Genomic DNA, 22616 nt, shown 5'->3' on the forward strand with positions numbered 1-22616 from the left:
ATGAGAACACTAGTTAAGACTATACAGTGCTTACTATGTGTTAGGCACTCTTCTAAGCCCCATAAGGCACGCACACGCACACACAAACACACACACACACACATTTAATTCTCACAGCAACCCTAGTGTTATTTTCGCTGTCATTTGACACATAGGATACCAAGACATAGAATAGTTAAATCACTTGTCCACGTTACATAGTTCGTAAGTGATAGAATTACGATTCAAATCATATCATCTGGCTCTAAAGTCCATGCTCTTACACATGAACAGATTTTCTATCTGGAAAACACACAAAAGACAAAAATGTACATATTTCTATTCAAAATAAATAAGGGATATGGCTATATGAAACCCTCTGTTCTAAATTACTTGATATACTGCAAATAGTTAATAGAGACTTCTTATTTCTCTTATGTGCTACAGACCTAAGGAATGCAAAGCACATCTGACGTCAGTAATAGAAAACTATGTAAAGTCTGAGTTAGATAACTTACCTATACTTAACATCCCCCTAAGAAGTATCATGTGGAGGTGAAGAGAAGTTGGAATAACCAATCCAACTGCAAAACAAATATTTGCTACATGAAAAACCAGATGATGTATCTCTCTCCAGTTTTCACAAGTGGTCTCATTGGAAGGCACGGGTATAGTACTCTCTAACTCAGGCGTAAAACCTATTGCAGTGGATTCTGCCAATGGGCTGGACTCAGTATAATTCATCTTGAAACTGCCTGTCAAAACAAATAAACAAAAGAACAATAATAAAAATGTCAGCTGTATCTTATCATCCCCATAGCAGTTATACCAAAATTATTTCCGTGAACTAATTGTTGGTAAACAGATTCCTTTGGTGCTTATGAATTAGACAGACCAGGGTCTATAAATTCTGGCTGTCACGTATTTAATGTATCCATTTCCTTACGTAAAAATAACATCTCATTTGCCTTATGATGAAATGAGATGAAATACATAAAATACTTAGCACAGTGCATATGTTAGGGGGCAAGGGAGGAAGAAGTGAGGGAATTAACTCATCCAAACACAAAAAAAATCACCAATGCTCATACCTCACAGCAACTGGAAAGCTATGTAGTAAAAGCTTCCATCATATTCCCAATGGTGACAATGATTACAAACAAAAAATCAAGTGGAAGAAATGATTTTTTGAACGCCTTCTAAAAAATCAAAACCCTCTTACGTACTTTGAAAGTTTAGGATTCGTGGAAGGCTCTATTTTTATACTATTGTATCTATCCTCTACATCTATCATAATAATACATCATACATACTTGCATATGTGCATAATATACATAACCATATTTCATTATAGTCATTTATATACACTCGAGAAAGAGAAAACATTCAAGCCTTCCTTTACAGTCTAATTAAATCTTTCTTTCCCACAGTAATTCTTGTTGGATGCATATCACAAAATTATAGGAGGACTCACGAAGCTATAACATTCGACTATTTTCTTCAGTATTAAAATCCACAGCAAATATGTTTAAAAGAATATACATTTTACACATGCCTACATAAAACTTAACACAAAGTGGCACTATTTCTTGACTATGTTACTTGTTATTAATATCTGATCCTTAAAACTCCATTTATCATTTATTATACAAATGTAGTCCTAAAAAAAAACACTACACAGTTTTACAGAAACGTGAATTATTCTATTTCAGAAAAAGAATTCCAAAAGAACCCACATACCCTTAAATTTAAATTAGAAATATGTACTTACTTCCAAATAAAGTCCCACAATTAACCTTACTTTTCTATTTACTGTTTAAAGTTTTAGGTGGTAGAAAAATACGTAAGACATTTTAAAATGATGGTGATAGACAAATGTGAAAGAATTCTACATTTCTTAAAATTACTTTTTAAAAAATTTACAAACTGTGAATGAAATGATCAAGTAAATTACTGATCTCCAGCTCATTCTGAAAAAGCTCATATATATAACAGTAACAGTTAGTTAGATATTGGTTTGCTACAAAAAGGGAAAAAATCATAAGAATTCAACTACTTTCCAAAATATCCAAATCAATAAAAATATAACCCTAATGGGATGGGGGAGTATTATTATTTTAATGACTCTAATTTTACTAAATTTGCGAATTTTGGCCATAATTTATGCAGGAGAGAGAATGATTTTAAATGTCCTGTGTCAAGCACAAGCTAAGGTCAACTCCCTAGCATCACATAAATAAAGAAAGAACAACTACCATTTATTCCCATGGCACCTCAGAACTGTTCTTTCACTCCCACTATCCCATTTATGGCTCTTACTATCCTAAGGATAATGTCTTTTCCACCTTTGTTCTTCTAGGGCCTGGAAGGACCTACGGCTACAGAGAAGGAAACTAAGGATCAAAGAAGTTGAATAACTTGTTTAGAATTCACACCTAAGGTTTTGTAAACAGTCTTCTCTTTTTAGTTAGTCAGAAGCAGTTTGCAACTTTACAATGTAAGGCATCGTGTCATTTTTATAATTTTCATTCATTCACGGAGATCAGTTTTGAGGGATGGTGGGATGGCATATTAGCCAAACTCCATAACTGCCGTGTTAACTGCTGAACCCAAGTGCCACTGTGTGCTAGACACTGTTCCGTAGAGAATGCCACCAAGGGAGAGACGAAAACAAAACCAAAGGGACCCAAACATGGCAAACGGCTTAGAAATCAGTTTTCAGGGTCCCCAAACTCCAGTATTAAAGACTACAGAGAGACTCGGGATCTACTCAGCCACCAGGGAGCCACATAAGCCAGGGAAAATCACTTCCACTTCAAGCTTTAATAGCCTATAACTCGAAGACACACTTATATGGTTAAGCAATTCAGTACCTACTCCCTCTCACAGCCACCCTGTTACACCTGCATCACCAACTACTCCACTGTAGTTTTAATTCCAGGCTTTTAAAAGTTCCTATGGCACCAAAAGCACCAATTCTTGGTCCAAGAAAAACTACAGGGTCACTACAATCCAGGAACCCAAGCCCCAGGGAATATCTTTTTTTTTTTTTTTTTTTTTTACATGGGCAGGCACCGGGAAACGAACCCGGGTCCTCTGGCATGGCAGGCAAGCGTCCTTGCCTGCTGAGCCACCGTGGCCCCCCAGGGAATATTTTTTAATGGTGGTTTCATACCAAAACATATTTTAAGGTGTAACACTTCTATTAAGGATACACGTGATAACCGACTGCTGTGAAATGCCAGTTACCTATTGTCACTAAGTAACGCTTGGGTCTTACCGGTTTCGGCTTAGTTGATCACTAGCTGTTGGATATAAATGGCTTACACGGACTGTCTTTATACAGAGAATGAATATGCCTAACAAAGAAGATTAGACTGGTATATTGGTAAGAGAAATTATCTTTTTCCCTTTAGACCCTCACGGCCTCTCTCTCTCTCTTTCTAGTAAAGTCCTGTTTACCTATTGATTTCAAACAGGTTTCTGCAGGGCTAAAGAGCTAAATGGTGAAACTAAACTAAACTACAAAAATGGAAAAGAAACGGCACTGAGCAAAAGGCATGCTAGCAGACTTACTCTATTCATTCTGCAATTCACATCTTGGGAATGGCAAATGGCATTGCGTTGCTAAGAGTCTGTTCACACTTATTCATGTTTTGTTCAAAGCAGGCAGTTCCTGGAACTTGTCCGGCCAACAACCCGTTTCCCTAAGCCTAGGAATGGAGGGCGTGGGTGGGTGGCGAAGGCGCCGGGTCCCCAGCCATCTACACTCCCCAGGGGCCCTGCTCACCTACCTCCTAATATGAAGGCGGGTCAGTATCAACTGCTCTTCTTGACCAGGCGCTTTCGGACCGCGGGAGGTGCAGTGTGCGCTGGATGGCGAAGGCGGCGGGTCCCGCAGGCGCCGCGCCCCGCCTGGCACTCTCTGCGCGGGGCTAAGGTGGGCGACGCCGGGACGCTCAGTTCCCTCACGGGGCTCGGAGGCTGCACCAGGGGCGAACTGGGGCCGTGGTGGGCTCGGAGGGCCGGAGCGGGCAGCGCAGCGCAGAGAGGACGGGCCGCGCTCGCCAAAGGGATGGCCAGGAGCCGAGCAGCGCAGCTGACACCTTAGGGTCTGTGGCCGCAGCGCACAGACCCAGCGGGAAGGGCTCTCCAAGGGCAGGGAACCCCGCGAGGGTGTGGCCAGCGAGACCCGGCAGAGGGCTGCGCTCCCGGCGGCCGAGGCGCGCAGATCAGCAGCCGCCACCCCGGCGGGCAAAGTTGCTCCCAGCGGAGTCGGGATCCAACTTCCACTTCCCGACTGAGCTACGGGGCACAAGGCTGCAAACGGCCCGCCGCGCGGGGGGAAGCGGGGGCAGCTGCGCCTCCGCTCGTTACCTTGCTTTCCTACGGCACCGAGCCTGGGCGACGATGGCCAAAGTTTGGGGCGAAGGACCCCGAGCCCGAGGCAGCGGCTCGACGGACGCCCGACGCGCGAGCCCCGGCTGGTCGGCGGGTCCCGAGGCTCTTCGGCCGGGGAAGAGTCCCGGTGCCCGCAGCCGCTTTGACTAAAATAGGCATCGCGGGAGCCGCGGGAGCCTCGGGAGGCGGTGGCCCGGGCTCGGGCCGCACCGCGCACGCGCCCGCCGCCCAGGCGACCCCGGCGGGCGGGGCGCGGGTCTGGGCGCAGCGAAACCCCGGGCCTGGACCCGGGACCCAGCGCCTTCCCCGCCGACTCCAGCGTCCGGTCTGTGCAACATGTGATCAATTCGAAGCACCCTCGTATTTCTTGCCTTTTTTTTTTTTTTTTTTTTTTTTTTCACTTTCCACTTCTCGGTTCTGTTCTCTTTTTTGTGGGAGGAGGGGGTTGTAGGACCGGCGGCATTGGTGGCTCATCCCAAGAGGGATCATTGGAGAAGATGGGCCCCAGCAGGGAGAGACATCGGGATAGGAAATTAAAAACTGGACTCTTCATCTCCCCTCCTGGTGGAACGACCCACTCGTACAACTCCTTTCTGGGACACTCCCCTGCATCTTTCAGCCCTGGCAGGGAGTGACCTGGAAAGCCGACAGTTCCGCACCTGAGCCTGGCGGCGGAGGCCACAGCGACGCAGGAACCCGGCCTTGGGCCCTGGAGAGTGGCTGGAGCAAACCAGCCCTTCTGCCGCCGCTGTCGCTGCGGAGGGCAACCGGGAGGGACTTTTCACAAATGTTACCTGTTGTTTTCAAAGATGAGGGGTACTTACCCAGAATGTGCATCCCTAGTGTGTGACTGCCATTTCATTGCAGGCGAAGTCCCACCTGAATTTGCATCGAGAATGTGATTGATTTAGGACCATAAATTGAAAAGTACGGCATGAATATATGCTCCAATCAATCGTTGCTGTTACAGAGAGCAACTGTTTGCGGTAAGAAATACAGGTAAAGTTAATGAAGAGTTAGAATTGGAGATTGGATGACCGAAGAATGTTAGACGGGCATCCAGTTTACATTATGAGATTATCAGGTAAAACATGTGGGTGGAGAAGTTCGTACATTAAGTATAATTATCAACTTCAAAAAATTTAGCATTGATATAAAGCACATAATCTATATTCCATTTTCTTTCATATGTCCCAATAATATTCTCTGGGGGAATTTTCTACTCTTATTATAAGATCCAGTGCAGGATCACATATTGGATTTAATTGCCATTCAGTCTTTAGTTTTTCTCTTTTTAAAATTGTGATAACGTATATTCAGCATAAAAATTTTTGCTTCAACCACCTCCACACATACAAATCACACTGGCATTAATCATGGTCATAATGTTGTGCTGCCATCATGACCATCCATTACCCGAAACACAGGACAAAGCACTCATTATACATTAACTCTCCCTCCCCCTGCCTCCCCTTTCCTGTCTTTAAAATTTTGTGTGTTCTAGTTACTACATGTAGGTGGAATCAAATAACAGCTGTCCTTTCTTGGCTAGTTTATTTCACTCAACATGATGTCTTCAAGGATCCCCCATCTTGTAGCATGTATCAGAATGCTTTTTATGACTGAGTATATTGCATTGTTATATTTACATGTTTTGTTTATGCATTCATCTGTGAATTTACACTTGGGTTGCTTTCACCTTTTGACTATTGTTAATGAATAATGGGGGACAAATCTCTGTTTTCAGTCCTTTGGGTTGTATACTTAGAAGAGTGATTGCCACGTCATGTGGCATTTATTGTGTAATATTTTGAGAAACCACCAAACTTTTCCACAGCACCATTTTACATTTCAAATAAGAATATATATGGGTTCCTATTTTTCCACAAGCACTGGCTAGTTTTCCTTTTTTTTTTTAATAGCCACTCTACTGGGTGTGAGGAGGTGTCTCATTGTATATGTATGTGTGCTCTTTTTTTATAAGAGAAGTTGTGGGTTTACAGAATAATCATGCATAAAATGCAGGATTCCCATTTACTGCACTATGATTAACCTCTTACATTGCATTGGTATGATACATTTGTTACAGTTGATGAAAGCAAATTTTTAAATTGTGCTATTAACTGAGGCCCATGGTTTAACTTAGGGCTCACTGTGCTGTGCAGTTCCATGGATTTTTTTTTTAATTAATTCTAGTAATATAACCTAAAATTTCCCCTTTTTAACATTCAAATATATAATTAAATGCTATTAGTTTTATTCACAATGTTGCGCTACCATCTCCATCATCCATTATCCAAACCTTGCCATCATCTATCTATTTAGAAATTTTGTACCTTGTAAGACTTGACTCCCTATTCCCTGGAAACCTATATTCTAGATTCTGACTCTATGAGTTTATTCTAATTATTTCACATCAATTAAATCATATAATATTTGTCCTTTGGTCTGGCTTATATCACTCAACATCATGTCTTCAGGATTCATCCATGTTGTGGCATGTATCAGAAGTTCATTCCTTTTTAGCAGCTGAATAATATTCCTTTGTCTATATATACCATATTTTATTTATTCATTCATCAGCTGATGGACACCTGGGTTACTTCCAGCTTTTGGCAATTATGAGTAATGCCAGTCTGAACATCAGTATGCAAATATCTGATTGAGTCTCCGCTTTCAATTCTTTTGGGTATATACCTAAGAAGTGGGATTGCCAGGTCATATGATAATTCTATACTTAATTTTCTGAGGAACTGCCAAACTGTCTTCCACAGTGGTTGCAACATTGTACATTCCGATCAGCAATGAGTGAATGTTCCTACTTCACCTTATCCTCTCCAACACTTGTAATTTTTCATTTTTTTTAATAGTAGCCATTCTAGTGGGTGTGAAATGGCATCTCATTGTGGTTTTGATTGGCAATTCCCTGTTAGCTAATGATATTGAGCATCTTTTCATGTGCTTACTTGCTATTGTGTATCTTCTTTGGAGAAATATCCATTCAAGTGCTTTGCCCATTTTGTAATAGTGTTGTTTGTCTTTGTTGTTGAGTTGTAGGAGTTCTTTATATATTCTGGATATTAAACACTTATTAGGTATATGGTTTCCAAACATTTTCTCCTGTTCTGTAGGTTGTTTCATTTTCTTGGTAATGTTCTTTGATGCACAAAAGTTTTTAATTTTAATAAAGTCCAATTTATCTATGTTTTGTTTTTGTTACTTCTGTTTTTAATCCAAGAATCTGTTGTCTTATACAAAGGCCTTAACATATTCTTCTATGTTTTTTTTTTAGGAATTTTAGGTCACTTATCCATTTTTAGTTAATTTTTGTATGTGGTATGATTTGATACTACCTTGACTTCAGTAGAATACACAAACTATGTTATTATGCTTTTCTGTCCCCCCACCTTTATGTTGTTCTTGTCACAATTATATCTTTGTACATTATGAGTCCAAATCCATTGATTTATCAATACAGTTTTGCATGTGCATTTGAAATTCTGTAAGTATAAAGTGGTATTACCAACCCAAAATACAATAATGCTGGCATTTATAGTTACCCATGTGGTTACCTTTACCAGGGATCATTATTTCATCATGTAACTTCACTCTCTAATATATAGTATCCCTTCCTTTCAATCTGAAGATTGCCCTTTAGCATGTCTCTTAGGACTAATCTACTGGTGACAAACTCCTCAGCTTTTGTTTGTCTGGGAATGTCTTAATCTCTCACGCATTTTCGATAGACAGTTTTGCCAGATATGGAATTCTTGGTTGGCATTTTTTTTCTTTTATTTAAAATATACCAATCCACTGTCTTCTTGCCTCCATGATTTCTAATGAGATATTGCCACTTAGTTTTATTGAAGCTCCATTATGACAATGAGCTTCTGTCTTTGACTTACAGGACACTCACTTTGTCTTTGGGCATTCAGTAGTCTAATTATAGTGTGTTGCTGTGTGTATCTATTTGAGTTTTTCCTGATTGGAGTTTGTTGAGCTTCTTGGATGTGTATATTTATGTCTTTTATTAAATTTCAGGAATTTTCTGCCATTGTTTCTTTGAATATTCTTTCTGATGCTTTCTTTCTGTCTCCTTCTTCTGAGAATCACATAATGCAGATATTGGTATTCTTGATGGTGTCTCATTGTTCTCCATTCTTTCTTCTTTCTGCTTCTCAGACTGCTTAATTTCAACTATCTTATTTTCAGTTCACTGATTATTTCTCCTGCCAACTCTAATCTCCTGTTTTTTATTTCAATTACTAAATAATTTATCTCCAGTATTTCTGTTTGTTTCCTTTTATGATTTCTATCTCTTTATTGCAATTTTTTTTGTGTTTTTTTTGTTGTTGTTCACCTATCATTTTTTTCTAATTTCCTTCTGTGCTGGTTTGAATCTATTGTGTACCCCAGAAAAGCCATCTCCTTTAATCCTCAATCAGTATTGTTGAGTGGGACCTTTCTGATTGTTTCTATGGAGATGTGACCCACCCAATTGTGATTAGATGGTTTTCATAGAGATGTGTCTCCACTCATTCAAGATAGGATTGCTTACTGGAGACTTTTAAGAGGGAAAAAAATTACAGAGCCTTTTTTTTTTGGAAAAAGCTAGAGAGCCCATGCAGCCAGAGACCTTTGGAGATGAAGAAGGAAAATGTACCCCCAGGGAGCTTCATAAAACAAGAAGCCAGGAGAGAAAGCTAGCAGATGTCACCATGTGCCTTTCTAGCTGAGAGAGAAACCCTGAATATCATCAGCCTTCTTGAACCAAGGTATCTTTCCCTAATGCTTTAATTTGGACGTTTTTTCATAGCCTTACCTTAATTTGGACATTTTCACAACCTTAGAACTGTAAATTTGCAACTTATTAAATTCCCCCTTTTAAAAGCTGCTCTATTTCTGGTATATTGCATTCTGGCAGCTTTTAAACTAGAATAGCTTTTGTTCTTTTTCCGTGTTTTCCTTAAGTCTTTGAGCATACTTAAGACTACTTACAAAAAAATTTTTTTTTCTGGTGTGTCCAAATTCTAGTTTTCCTTATTGATGGTTTCTAATGTTTTATCTTGCACCTTTGTATGAGACATTGTTTCCTGTTTCTTTGTTTTGTAATATTTGTTGCACACTGGACCTTTTAATATTTTAATACTTTATCTCTGAAATGAGTCACAAAGGTGTCCCTTAAGCTTGTATCCAGCTAGTATTATGATTAAAATTTCCTTAAATGTCAGGAGCTAATAAAAAAAAAGATGGAAAGTAAAAGTCCCAGTCTTTGCAGTTTGGTCTGTGCAACGGTGTTCTTCAGACCTTAGCAGTCCTAACAGTGACTCTAAAGAAGAACCCAAGGTGAAAGAATACAGGCCTCTCAGCCTTTCCTGAACTGTGTTTTTTCATGTGGTGTGTGGCCTTAGAAATTCTCCCATTTACAGTCATCTAAATGTCCCCCTCTCCACTAGGAAATAGTCTCTCTTCCTGGTCCTTGATGCTGTATTTTGCGTCTTAAAGCCAATAATTCTTTGCCCCTGACAGCTACAATTTGGGTATCTTCTTAAAGAGAATTAAGCTTCCAGCAACTCCTATGTGCTGGGCCATTCTGGGCTGGCAGGCCTGTGATGAATGACTTGGTTCAGACATTCAAGGCTGCCGCTAGACAGATTGATACGGACATATATATACCCCAGCACGTGCATAAGGGCTACTCAATTTCTCTGGATGGAGCACAGCCCACCTCCTCACTGAGCCAAGGAGAGAATGACAGTAGGGCCAGCAGTGGTGCCAAGAACTTTTTCTACCATTTTCAAGTAGCATTTTTCTTCTTTTAGCACTTGCCAAATTACTGCAACTGTTTTCTGGGCCTCTGAGAAGGATGGTGCTACCTGTTTTTGCTTATTGTTTAAAACTTCTGTGGAGGGAAGGAGCACTGGACTGTCTCACTCTGCCATCTTGGTGTCATTACTCCTCCTATATCTAGAATAAATTTTTGAAGCTTTCCATCCAGTTGCCTTTTGGCCCTCCACTGCCAGACCCAAGACAGTTTTTGCAGAGTTGAACCATGAAGGGCCCCTTTTATCACATCCTGAAATCTTTCAGCTTCCTGGGGGTGGGGATGGGGATGGGGACAAATATATCCATAAGCAGAGTTTCACGTGGCAGTTGGCCCATCACCTGAGACCAGCACCCCATCATGGTGTTGGCAGTGGTAGTGTTGGGACAAGCCAAGCTGGGACATGAAGCTCACGAGGCCAGGAAGGCCCTGCACCTTGGGACCATGGTCCCAGTGCATGTCACCCTCCTGCCCAGCCCGGACCAGATGTACTCAGGATAAATAAGTAAAATTGTATTGGAACTCAGCCACAGTCATTCATCTACCTATTGCCTATGGCTGCTTTAACACTACAAAGGCAGAACTGAGTTGAGTAGCTGTAATAAAAACTGCATGGCCCGAGGAGTCTAAAATATTTGCTATCTGGCCTTTTATAGAAAAAATTTGCCCATCCCTGATATAAAGTATACTTTGTGCCAAGCTAATATACTGAGCCCTTTGATCCTCACAAGAGACCCAATGAAGTAGTAGGTACTATTATTACCTTCATTGATAGATGGAGAAACTAAGATGTATAGAGATTAGATGACCTATTCAGGGTCACACAGCCAGTGAGAAGCAGAGCCAGGCTGTGCCCCAGGCAGTCAGCTTCCAGAGCCAGCACTACTCCCATCCCATAACTCCACAGCTCCGCCCATTGTCTACCCTTAGCTTAACTGCCTCCCATGGGAAGATATTAAATAGAAAATGGAAAAGAGCATATTACAAAAGAATGTGTAGAATATTACATATCATCCATCAGGATAAGCACTAAAATGCTTACAGTCATTACTCAGTGGTGTTTCCTCTTTCCTCCCTCCCTCTCTTCCTTCCTACCTTCCTACTTTCCTACTTTCTTTCTCTCTTCCATGTCACCTCCTTCCTCTCTCCCTCTTCTTTCTTTTTCTGCTAAATTTTCTACAATGATTATGTGCTACTTTCATAATTTAAAATATATATTTAAAAAATAGAGCCCACATTGTGGCTTTTGCAAACTAGAAAAACAAGCTCTACATGAGTGGTTATGGAGTCACCTATTACCAGACACATAACTCCTTACCTATAAGGATAGAATTCTTGAAAGGCATTTAGATTATATGAGGTTGCATAATTTTATAAAAAGATTAGATATCGTAAGACTTGAGTTCTACTCTTTATAGCTACATTTCTCCAAGTCTGTGTTTTATGGAAAGAAGAAGTTGACCTAAATGGCTTAATCCCCTCACAATAACCATGGATAGTTTGCAAGCATAATTTATAATGAGTAGATTATTATATTTTAATTTTCTTATCACAGATACAGGAATACTAGCTCTATAAAATCCAAAGTAAGAACTCTGCATGCAAAAACTTGGGCTTGGGCATGTCTCAGAGTCTCTCGTCTCTTCCTGCTAGCCAGAGTAAGGCTAGACTGAAAGATTCTAAGCACATTTAAAAACTCATGTAAAACAAGGAGGTAAGTTGAGCAGAAGTACGGAATGAAAAGGGTAAGAGAAATAAATAACAAAATATAGGGAAGCCTGTTTCCCCTACAAAAACTCTGGCTAGTGCAGCTTAGATTAACGTGATTATTTCTACTTTTATTTCCCTACAGGCAACCTAAGTATACTTTCACCAGTTGGACAAAACCTTGATAAGACTTCAGAGTCCAGATGGAATGTGCTTTGTGAAAATAAAACAAGATCTGGAGTGGTGGGATGGAGGTGGGGGGTCTTGGGTTTTGAAAGTAGCTAACATTAAGTAATGTAGTCATTGAAGGGTGAACCTGTGAAGGAGACACACGTCCTAACCTCCGGAAAATGGGAATGTGACCTTATTTGGGAAAAGGGTCTCAGCAGATGTAATCAAGTTAAGGATCATGAGATGAGATAATCCTGAATTACTCTGGTAGACCCTAAATCCAATAACCAGTGCCCTTATAGGAGATAGAAAGCGCAAAGATACGTCATTTTATGTGCTTTGCTTTATTGCACTTTGCAAATACTGACTTTTTTACAAATTGTAGACTTGTGGTAACCCTGTGTCAAGCAAGTGTGTTGGCACATTTTTCCAACAGCAGGTGCTCACTTTGTGTCTCGGTGACACATTTTGTTAAGTATCACAATATCTCAAACTGTCATTATTATTATGTCTCTTAAGGTGATCTGTGGTCTTTGCTGTAACTATTGCAATTGATTGCAATTGTTTTAGGGCTCCATGAGCTGTGCCCATAGAAGGTGGTGATCTCAATCTATAAATTTGTGTGTGTCCTGACAGCGCCACTGACTGCCATTCCTCCATCTCTCTCCCTCTCCTCAGGCCTCCCTATTCCCTGAGACACACCGATATTGAAATTAGGTCAGTTAATATCTCTACAATGTCCTCTTATGTGTTCAAGTGAAAAGAAGGGTCACATATCTCTCACTTTCAAACAAAAACTAAGAAACAATTATGCTTAATGAGAAAGACATGTTGAAAGCTGAGATAGACCAAAAGCTAGGCTTCTTGTGCCAAACAGTTAACCACATTGTGAATGCAAACAAATTCTTGAAGAAAATTAAAAGTGCTGTTCCAATGGACACCCAAATGATAAGGAAGCTAAACAGCCTTATTGCTGATTTGGAGAAAGTTTTAGTGGTCTAAATAGAAGATCAAGCCAGCCACAGCATTCCCAAAGCCTAATCCAGAACAAGGCCCTAACTCTCTTTAATGCTATGAAGGCTGAGAGAGGTGAGGAAGCTGCAAAAAATAAGTTTGAAGCTAGCAGAGGTTGGTTCATGAGATTTACGGAAAGAAGCCATCACCATAACATAAAAATGCAAGGTGCAGCAGCAAGTGCTGATGTAGAAACAAGTTATTTAGATCTAGCTAAAGTAATTGATGAAAATGAGTACATGAACAACAGATATTTAATGTAGATGAAACAGCATTATATTGGAAGAAGCCGTCTAGGACTTGCATGGCTAGAGAGGAGAAGTCAATGCTTGACTTTAAAGTTTCAAAGGACAGGGTGACTCTATTGCTAGGAGCTAATGCACTGATGACTTTAAGTTGAGGTTAATACTCATTTACCATTCCAAAATTCCTAGGGCCCTTAAGAATTATGCTAAATCTATGCTACCTGTGCTCTATAAATGGAACAACACAACCTGGTTGACAGCTCATCTGTTTACAACATGGAGTACTGAATATTTTAAACTCACTCTTAGGACCTATTGATCAGAAAAAAGGTTATTTTCAAAATATTATTGCTCCTGGTAGCCCAGGAGCTCTGATGGAGATGTACACTGTGCTAATACAATGTCCATTCTGCAGCCCAGGGATAAAACAGCTATTTTGACTTTCAAGTCTTACTATTTAAGAGATGCAATTTGTAAGGCTATAGCTGCCATGGATGGTGGTTCCTCTGGTGGATCTGGGCAAAGTCAACTGAAAACCCTCCGGAAAGGAGTCACCATTTCAGATGCCGTTAAGAACATGCATGATTCATGGGAGGAGGCCAAAATATTAGCATTAGGAGTTTGGAAGCAGTTGATTCCAATCCTCATGGGTGACTGAGGGGGTTCAAGACTTCAGTGGAGGAAGTAACTGCGGTTGTGGTAGAAATAGCAAGAGAATTAGAATTAAAAGTGGAGCCTGAAGATTCGGCTGAATTCCTGCCATCTCATGATAAAACCTGAATGGATGAGGAGTTGCTTCTTGGGCATGAGAAAAGAAAGTGGTTTCTTGAGATGGACTCTACTCCTGGTGAAGATGCTGGGAACATTGTTGCAGTGACAATGAAGGGTTTTAATTTTACATAAACTTAGCTGATAAAGCAGAAGATGGGTTTGAGAGGATTGACTGTAATTTGGAAAGAAGTTCTACCATAAGTAAAATGTTATCAAACAGCATTACATGCTAGAGAGAAATCTTTAATGAAAGGAAGAGTCACTTAATGTGGCAGACTTTGTCGTTGTCTTATTTCAAGAAATTTCCCCAGCCAACCCAACCTTCAGCGCCCACCATCTTGATCAGTTAGCAGCCATCCACACTGAGGCAAGACCATTTACCAGCAAAAAGATTATGACTGGCTGAAGGCTCAGATGATGGTTAGTGATTTTTAGCAATAAAGTATAACTTAACTTAAGATAGGTACATTGTTGGTTTTTTTAGTATAATGTTATTGCACAAATAATAGATTCTAAGATTGTGTAAAATAACTTATATGCACAAGGAAGCCAAAAAAATTGTGTGACCGGCTTTATTGTGATATTTTCTTTATCATGGTAGTCTGGAACTAAAATTTTGATATCTTGGAGGTATGCCTGAACAGAGGGAAAGGACATATGAAGACAGAAGCAGAGGATGGAGTGATGTGTTTAGAAGTCAAGGAATATCAAGGCTTCCAAAAAGCTGAGGTGTGGAATGGATTCTCCCTCAGAACCTCCAGAGAGAACTAAGCCTGTGTTTCAGGTTGTTAAAGCTGCCAGAATGCAGTATATCAGAAATGGAACGGCTTTTAAAAAGGGAATTTATTAAGTTGCAAGTTTACCATTCTAAGGCCATGAAAATGTCGAAATATAAGGCACCCATAAGAGGTTACTTTCACTCGAGAAAGGCTGACACCATCCAGAACATCTCTGTCAGCTGGAAAGGCACGTGGCTGGCGTCTGCTGGTGTTTCTGGGTTCTGGACACCTCTGTCAGCTGGGAGGGCACATGGTGATGTCTACTAGCTTTCTCTCCTCATTTCTTAAGGCTTCCTTGAGGGCATTTTCCTTCTGCATCTTCAGAGATCTCTGGCTGTGTGGGCTCTGTTGGCACTGATGCTTTTTCTAAAATGGTTCTCTCCCTAAAAGGACTCCAGTAGGCAACCCAAATTTGAATGGGTGGAGACTCATCTCCATGGAAACCACTTAATCAAAATGTTCCACCCACATTTGGGTAAGTCACATCTCCGTGGAAAAAATAAAAAATGATCCTACCCAGCTATATTGAATGAGGGTTAAAGAACATGGCTTTTCTGGGGTACACAGCAGTTTCAAACCAGCACAGGCTGCCAATACCTTCATTTCTGTCTCCTGTTTAAGGAGTGGGGTCTTTGGAATTAGTAGGTAGGTTTAAACCATGGTTTTCCATTTAATAAACTGTGTGACTTCAAATAATTCATTAAACTTTTCTGAGCCTTAGTTTCCTCTTCTACAAAACTGGGAAAATAATGACAGAATTTCATTCACTTATAGAGGCTATGTCTTTAAAATAGCTGGTGTCCAGCTGTTGTTAGCTATGATTGTACAATTCTTGTATAATCCTCTTTATAGTGTTGTGCACATGGTACACAATTAATAAAATATATTTGAATTTCAATTTGCTTAATTGAAATGAATGCCAGTCATTGAAACCCCTAGTCTGAAGAAATAGTTGAAATATCCTATGGACACATGAAATAGCGAAGTAGTTTCGTTTTCTACATATTTGCCTGTTTTAAAAAAATGAAATATAGCATACAAAAGACGCTGACAGTCAACAAAACTGGCTTGCAAATTGTAAGACTTTGATGCATGCTAAAATTTCCAGTGGTTTGGGGTTTCCCTGGAGTAGCCAGAAATTAGGTATTAGGTATTGCCTGCAAAAGCAAACTCATGAAATATGCAATAGTATAGATTCTAGATACTGGGCACTTGGCAGAGCTAAGTTATAATAATTCACCATTTTAGGATTGGCAGAAATGTGCATACAGTTATTATAATGTCAAAAACTAGAGGCCTGATGGCCCTTTTGTCTCTTCTTCCTCACAGAGCTTTCTATCCAAAAACAGATTTGCTTTTGTGAGTTACTTGTTTTAAATATTTATAATAAAAAGTGAAGGCCACAGATGAAGCATTTAATAGGATTTACTACTCCTTTAGGAAATTATTTCAAGGACAATGAATTTAGTATAAGTAACCAGGCATAACAGAATCATGGTTTGTTTTGTTTTGTTTTGTTTTTACAAAGGTAAGTGTGGAAAGAGGATCAGAGAAGTGGCTCTGAATTCGTGCTTAATTCCCGAGGAAGCCCGAAAGCCAGGGATGTCAGGTTGGATCCTCAAAGCAAAACTGGACCCAGAGCTCAGACGAGACCCCTAGAAAAGCAGGTTCAAAGATCCAGTGATGATTTTGTCTTTTGTTCTTTCCCTTGTAGGAATGTCTAGACTTTCCAGACACCTGAAGTCCATCTATGAATCCCAAGTTAAGCACCTTCCACTTTTAAATGTGACATCCAGTTAGTCCTTGGGGACAGCACTTTTAAAGGGACTTTTTATTTATTTTCTTAGTGCGGATGTCAGCAACTTATTTAGATATTTTAGTGGCCAGAAAGGAAAATTGTTATTGGTGGACAAACTTGGACTACAAATAACTTTGCACAATTCTTAGTAAAATGTAACGTGACAAGGTAGTAAGATTTTGATGGACAGTAACGCCACTGAATGACTTCATCTGTACCTGGTGAAAGCAGAACTTTCAATCGTGGTTTCTGATCAGCAAGCTCATTGTTTATGAGCTTCAAAAAGTGCTGCTTTAGAAGACAAATGTGAGGCTCATGACGCAGGGCTAGAAACAAAACCCCAGAGCGATACAGCAAAAAGATGGAATAATAAAATAAAGTCATGAATAATGACGTTGCCATCCAGCTTTAATTGATGTGCAAAAGCACTCAAAGCTCCCAGGAGAAAAGAATTATTTAAATGCAAATTTTTTATTATTACTACTATTTAAATTGTTGTAATCAATTCATGAAAATAGACACCTCAATAGCTTAATACATTTATAAAACCTAATAAAATATTTATGAGCCACAGACCAGCAGTTTTATCGTTTGGCAGAAAAAAAATGGTACAAAATATTAAACAGTTCTTTGGTCTAAGGGCAAACATATTTGGTTCAGTTTAGAACCATAAAATTATGATAGGGATATTTAGTTTGGAAACTAAAGAGACCCTCACACACTTTCATAGGAGAAAAAAAAAAGGTTGTGCTTTAAAAAAAGGTAAGTATTTTACAGTTATTGAGTCTCTTTTCAGAGTACGGAAAGATCGGCAATACTTTAGGTGGAGCATTTTTGACAGAAGATGATTTTGGTTTACATGCCATATACTAATGGTTTACTGCCTGTCCTTACGCAGCTTTGACTGCATACCACATTAGGAATTTCTTAATATTTTTTTTACATGGACACAGCACTTTAAGTTACCTGAAGAGACGTGTAGTGACTGTTACAAGCTCAGAACAAACAGACGAAGTCACGTGTAGACAAGTGCTTTGTAAATTAGTATTACAGTATTAAATAGATGTAAGACATTATTTTGTAATTATATAGGTTAGGAGGTAACTTTACATTAAAATGAATTCAAACATAAAATTTGATGACCCAGACATAACACTGATATTATACAAGTAGAGCTAGATTCCTATCACAAAATTATGGAAAAACAAATATTTTGGAATCTTATAAATCATTTAAAATTATCCTCATTCAGCTCACCAAAACTTGAATTGGAATAAAAGAGCAAAGGGAAAATTATAGTTCGACACACAAATTACCATACTTACAGGGAAAAAAATGTTTAAAGTTCCCTGTCAATTTTTAATAGCTGGCAGGTTTTAAAACTAGTCACATTTAGCATAATAATAAAACTTCAAATTATACTGAAACCATGCTGATGTTATATGCAAATGTGCAATTCGGTATTAAAATGATGGGAACACTCATAAATGACTCAGAGCTAATATAACTAATAGTTCATTCTTTCTAAGTCTTTTCTTACAGTAAGATTTTTGGTCTTGAACTAATTCTCAGTTCTCTCAAATTGAATGGCTTTTTATTATAGTAGGTCTATATGATATTGATGTTTATTTGTACTTTTTAATTGATGTGGAGGTGATATATTTTAGTAGAATGAAGGAAAATAGTGGAATGAATTCAATCAGTTGATTTTTCTAATTTGTGTAAAAACTGTCTTTTACTAAAAAATCATTTTAATTTGGGGAATATCATTTGGAGGGGGGAAGGTTAATTGCTTCTTAATAACGTGCAATATTGTGGAACATGGAACCCAATTAGAAAGTACCGTCCCCATATATATTAATGCCCTTGATTAATCCAGGAGTCTCATGTACGTCACGTTGTATAATGTATTGCATTTTTAAATAATATGGACTGTCTGCCTAGTATGTTTTCCTTATGGCTCTTGCCAGCTTAGGGGATTTCACATTGCAACTGCTCTGTCAAATCAATTCTGTCCTTCTGGTTCCATGCGATGTGACAATCTGACATCCAGAGCTTATCTGGATGAGCAGAGAGCAAATGAATTTCTCTCTGCTCCTCTTTTTTTTTTAAAATGGGCAGGCACAGGGAATCGAACCCGGGCACTCGGGCATGGCAGGCAAGCATTCTTACCTGCTGAGCCACCATGGCCCACCCTTTCTCTGCTCCTCTTTTGAAGAGGAAAGAAAATTCTTCAACCAGTAACTACTCAGAGACATCATATTATGCTTTCTGGTAGATTAATCTCGAGTTCCTAGGGTTGAGAAGTCCAGGGCAAATCCCACAGGACCCTTCTCATATTTGGAGTCATTTGATCATCACAAAGTCACTCTCTTCCCCGCCTCAGGCTACCTCCCCCAAGCCACAAAATTTAAGATTGAAAGTCACTGGGCAATCCCCCCAATTCCTTCAAGTCACAGGGACAATTCTTGACCAGGGCCGACTTCAGGGGCAGCAGCCCAAGCACTGAAACAGGGCTCTGCTTTTAGAAGGGCCCCTGCTCGGTTTAATGCTCTGATGTCTCAGTCTTGAAATTCTTCATGTTTTTTAAACAAGAAGCCCTGCATTTTCTTTTTGCATTCGACCCCGCAAATTATGTAGACCATCCTGTCCTTGGCTCATGGCTCAAAAAATGAGCAAAAGACAAAGAAACTCAGGGCTCCTAGTAGAATTCTTTTATTTATGCCTTTATAGATCTTGTATACAAATTCATAGAACATTGAATACACAAGAAAGCAAAGACTTCTTCACCTTACTGCACTCTTAAGAGAAGTGAAGGAATTTAGGGCTGCAAACTATAAGACAGACTATAATGAGTCTGATTTTAAATTAAAATAAATGAGACACTAAAGGACAAATAGTCTGTCATCTCACTGATTTGAAATAATTAGGATAAGCACACTCATAGAGTCAGAATCTAGAATAAAGGTTACCAGGGGACAGGGTGGGTTTAGGGAAGGGGAAATGAAGGCTTAAAACGTTCAGGGTTCCTATTTGGAATGATGGAAATGTTTGGTAACAGATGAAGGTGTGGTAACACAGCATTGTAAATATAATGAACAGAACTGATATGTACATGTATATATGTAAATGTAATTAAAAGGGGAAATATTAGATTGTATGTGTGCTGGCAGAAAAAAAAATCCATGAAGCTACACTACACAGTGAAGCCTAAGTTAAACCTATAGGTAATAGCACAATTTAAAAAATGTGCTTTCATCAGTTGTAACAAATGACCCACACCACCGACGGGTGTTAATGATAGGGTGGCATATGGGACTCCTGCATTTTATGCATGATTCTTCTGTAAACCCACAACTTTTCTAATAAAGAAAAAATTAAATGAACATTTAAATGTACCAGAGTATTGCACTGCAGAGGTACTTTCTATCCGGGTTGATTAGAATATTTTGAGATAGTAAAACGTGATTTGCTAGACATCTCACAACCAATCATAGAGTATAGGTACACAGAGGTAACAGCAAGGGTTTTGACTTTTTTTCTGTGAGAAAGCATGGGTACAAACCAAGGTTGGACAATAACCTGTTAATACCAAGAGATTGTGCCAGCCTTACGCAAAGTGTAAAAACAATGAAGTTTCATAAAATCCATTTACCTCCTTTTTCTTTCTTTCTTATTTTTTTTAACATGGGCAGGCACCGGGAATCAAACCTGGGTCCTCTGGCATGGCAGGCGAGCATTCTTGCCTGCTGAGCCACCGTGGCCCACCCTACCTCCTCTTTCAATATCCCTTTATCTCACTACATTTGTACCCCTGCCCTAAAAATAGATCCCTGGAAAACTTGTATATAAGGTCTCATTCTCCACCTGCCACAACATTTCACCAAAAACCTGCATCCTTTTTCTTGTGTGTCTTTGTTCTCAAGTCATCTTTCACGGTTAGAAAACTATCCTGAAAAAGTAACCCTGGTTAAATTAGCTGGCAATCATTTAAGGTGTGATTTCTACCTGGAATGCTCTGAATTTTGATTCCTTACACATTCCTAAAGTCTCAAATAAATGAATTTTTCCCAGAGCCATTGTGAAGCTCACTGACAAACCAGTGGATGATGCTTGAAGTCCTCCAATTGTGCTGGGAAGCTCGCTGCCATTGTCTACCTGTAAGAGCTGCTAGTGACAGTCACATGTGGCTGGGAGACAGGAGAAACCACTCTGACTGTTCCTTTAGTTCATGCTGAACTTGAACAGACATTCATTCAGACTAATGATGCAGACCTTGTCACATTCTCCCATTGGATGGCAGAAGCTAATACAGAGAAAAAGCGATGTACTTTACATAACCCCAATACTTCTTCCTCCATCCTCCTTGGTGACCTTGCTTCCTGTGTCACTGAGAAAATAGACATAACCACAGGAGAACTTTCACAAGGTTCCCCTGCCACATCTCCCACTTGCCAGCAAATGCATCCCCATACACCGTGCTTTCTCTCCTGTGGTGGCTTGAAGCTGTATGACCCCAGAAAAACATGTTCTTAAACTTAATCCAATCCTGTGGGTGTGAACCCATTGGAAGTAGAGCCTGTTGATATGGTTACTTCAGTTAAGATGTGGCCCAGCTCAATAAGGATGGGTCTTAATCCTACCACTAGAGTTGAAGTGAAATTCAGACAGATGGAGAGAAAGCCATGGAAGCAAGAAGCTGAAATTTGATGGAACCCAGAAGAGAAGGGAAAGTTCAGGAGACACTGCCATGTGTCAGAGGAGCCGAGGATCGCAGGCAGCCAGACCCAGCAGGCCATAGTCTTCAGCGAGAAAGCATTGCCTCGATAATGTCTTGATTTGGACTTTCCTTTAGCCTTAAGCTAAAACACTGAAACCTTAGCTAATAAATTCCCATTGTTTAAGCCAACCCGTTTCATGGTATTTGCTTGAGACACCTAGGAAACTAAAGCATCTACTAAGGATGAATTGTCCATGTTCCTGTTTCAGGCTACAGGATACCCTTGTCACTCACCTGTTCAAGGTCATCACTTTGGCAACCCACCCTCTCCTCTGGATCACTTCCAGCCACATACGAGTATGCCATTATTTCCCCTATTTTACAACAACCATTTCTCTCTTGATTCCACCATCTCTTCACATCAAAAATTCCTTGAAAATTTATCTATACTCCCTGTTCCCACTTCTTGCCTTCCATTTCTCTTCAACATACTTAGTCAATTTTTCATCCCCAATCACTCCACCAAAAGTGCTCCTATTAAATTCACCAGGGATATCCATGTTCCTTAATCTAATGGTTAATTCTTACACCTCTTCTCACCGGATCTCTCAGCCACATTTGACAGTCAGTCTCATTGAATGGCTTCCGGGACTCCACACTGTTTTGATTTTCCTCTTGCATCATTGGCTGTGCCTTCTCATCTCCTTTGCTGACTCTACCCCATTTCCTTGCCTTCTTAACAATAGAGTGCCCCAAGGCAAGATCCTTGGACATTTTTTCTTCTATATTTACTCACTCCCTGACAATCTCATTTAATCTCCTGGTTTTAAATACCATTTATAAACTCAATACTCCCAAATCTTTATCTCCAGCTTGTCATGGTCAGGTTCATGTGTCAATTTGGCCAAGTGGTGGTACCTGTTTCTCTGGTTGGGCAAGTGCCGGCCTGTCTGTTGCGATGAGGACATTTCATAGAATTAAATCATGATCACATTGGCTGCATCCACAGCTGATTCCATTTGTAATCAGCCAAGGGGAGTGCCTTCTGCAATGAGTGATGCTTAATCTAATCACTGGAAACCTTTTAAGGAGGATTCAGAAGAGGCAGCCTCTCTTCCTGCTTCAGCCGGCAAGCCTATCTAGTGGAGTATGTCCAGACCCTCCATTGGAATTGTCAGCTTCACAGCCTGCCCCACAGATTTTGGAC

The 22616-nt window shown here is 39.8% G+C and overlaps 1 protein-coding gene across 2 annotated transcripts in view; it reads right to left on the reverse strand.

Moving 5' to 3' along the window:
* POPDC1 (popeye domain cAMP effector 1) overlaps window positions 1-3943 on the reverse strand; it is a 39088-nt gene extending 35145 nt beyond the window's left edge. The window contains exons 1-2 of one of the 2 annotated variants that reach the window (XM_077162517.1): window positions 3774-3943; window positions 498-734 (exon numbers count right to left, since the gene is read on the reverse strand). In XM_077162517.1, coding sequence (XP_077018632.1) covers window positions 498-723 — 226 coding nt within the window. In that variant the 5' untranslated portion in view covers window positions 724-734; window positions 3774-3943. Of the gene's footprint in view, window positions 1-497; window positions 735-3769 lie in introns of both variants that reach the window. The other variant, XM_077162518.1, reaches the window with a different exon arrangement.
* Between the last annotated feature and the right edge of the window lie 18673 nt (window positions 3944-22616).

The sequence above is a fragment of the Tamandua tetradactyla genome, chromosome 5 (genome assembly GCF_023851605.1).
Source record: "Tamandua tetradactyla isolate mTamTet1 chromosome 5, mTamTet1.pri, whole genome shotgun sequence".
Taxonomy (NCBI): Eukaryota; Metazoa; Chordata; class Mammalia; order Pilosa; family Myrmecophagidae; genus Tamandua; species Tamandua tetradactyla.